Source organism: Ctenocephalides felis, unplaced genomic scaffold, assembly GCF_003426905.1.
Source record: "Ctenocephalides felis isolate EL2017-DRISC unplaced genomic scaffold, ASM342690v1 CF-g0.4_SCAFFOLD_02060, whole genome shotgun sequence".
NCBI classification, from domain to species: domain Eukaryota; kingdom Metazoa; phylum Arthropoda; class Insecta; order Siphonaptera; family Pulicidae; genus Ctenocephalides; species Ctenocephalides felis.
Genome location: NW_020538214.1, coordinates 952 through 2,879, shown reverse-complemented (window position 1 = coordinate 2,879; position 1,928 = coordinate 952). Strand labels below are relative to the sequence as shown.

General features: G+C 32.2%; 1 protein-coding gene across 1 annotated transcript; it reads left to right on the top strand.

The window, feature by feature from the left end:
- The first annotated feature begins 810 nt into the window (after window positions 1-810).
- Window positions 811-1,587, top strand: LOC113380370 (general transcription factor II-I repeat domain-containing protein 2-like). The gene has a single exon (XM_026619650.1). It carries the CDS (start codon window positions 811-813, stop codon window positions 1,585-1,587), a length of 777 nt encoding a protein of 258 aa, XP_026475435.1.
- The last annotated feature ends 341 nt before the right edge of the window (window positions 1,588-1,928 follow it).

The following is a 1,928-nucleotide window of genomic DNA, read 5'->3' as shown; positions in this document are numbered from 1 at the left end:
ACCACATGAAAAAAACCTTTCAATTTATATATATATATATTGTTAGGATTTTGCTTTAGCGAAGGAGGTATTTATAAAGAAAACTATCAACTTTCACAAAGATATATTTCAGACAAACAACAATTATATTTAATATATGATTAATGCGTTCAAATGTATGCCACTGAGGTTAGGTAGAGAATGCCGATTTTCACCTCATCCTAGAGCGGCCATGGCCAACCCGCGGCCCGCGGGCCGCATGCGGCCCGGTAGCTATTTTTGTGCGGCCCAATGCTAAAAAACGAAAGATCGACCAAAACAAATATTTAAAATTTTATGATTGATAATACAAAATATATGTTTGAAGTGCGTGAATGGCGTTTTAAAAAGATGTAATGGTCATCAATCGATATGACCATAGGATATTCTACGACTAGCGCTTGACAGCTAACCACAAGTAACTCTTAACGCAAAGGACAACGACAAATTAGCGGCTCTATGAACGAGATGACAACTTTATTTCTAAGTTCATGTTTGTCATGTAGCCAACCAGATAAATAAACATATCAAACTTCCTAATGACGCGTAGTCGCCATGTTTCAAATATGTTTGTAAATAATTTTGTTTTTGGTGTTCTTTTGCTTTTGAGACGTGGAGGAAATAACATTAAATACAGAAGAAGAAAATTGATACATAGAAAACCTGAGGTAAGCTGATTTCTTATATTTCATGTGCATTTATGTTATTACGTGTCAAATTGTTTTATATATAATCTGCAGTTCTAGACAAAATTAATTCGTTTCTTTAATTATTTCAGAATACTGACGTGCAATGTCGGATAACAAGAAAAGAAATTTAAAAGATGAAAACAGGCAATTCAATAGTAATTGGGAAAATGATTACTTTTTCACACAAATAAAGAATAATGCTGTGTGCTTATTTTGCCGTGAAACAATTGTTGCTAAAACTTATAACATAGGAAGGCATTATGAAAAACATACGGAACTTTCTGTACTTTCTGGTGATGAACGGAAGGCCAAATTATTCCTGCTGAAGGGTAATTTAATGTCTCAACAAAATATATTTCACAAACAAAGCCAAAAATCAAATGGCATTGTCAGTGCAAGTTTTAAAATATCCCAAATAATAGCAAAAAAATTAAAACCATTTTCAGATGGAGAATACATCAAAGATTGTTTGATTGCTGCAGTAGAAGAAATTGATCCAGAAAAGGTTCATATATATAAGCAAATAAGTTTATCTCACCAAACAGTTACACGTAGAATTGATGATATTTCAATGGAAATTTCTTTCAAGCTTGATATAATAGCAAAACAATTTGTTTATTATTCATTATCATTGGATGAAACAACAGACATCAATGACACATCACAACTGGCAATTTTCATTCGAGGAGTTGATAATCAGCTCAATATAAATGAAGAACTTTTTGATCTTGTAAGTCTCAAGGATACGACAACGGGTAGAGATGTTAAGGATGCTGTTTTAAAATGCATGGAAGATAGAAAGTTAGACTTAAAAAAAACTTATTGGTATAACAACAGATGGAGCACCATCAATGATAGGAAAAAATATTGGAGCAGTTAATCTGCTCTGCAAGCATATTGAAAGCATGGATCAAAATACACCATTGAATTTTTTTATTTGCCATTGCTTTCTACATTTAGAGAACTTATGTGCTCAATCATTAGATATGCCTCATGTGATGTCAGTTGTTATTAATATTATTAACAAAATAAAGAATAATTCATTAAGACACCGGCAGTTCCAAGAATACCTTCGTGAACTGGAGAATATTATGACTCAGAATATTATGACTTACTATATTATGCTAAAATTAGATGGTTGAGTCGTGGAAAATGTTTGTTAAGATTTTGGAACCTCAAAGAAGAAATACGTATTTTTATGAGTAAAAATGGCGAAGAAGT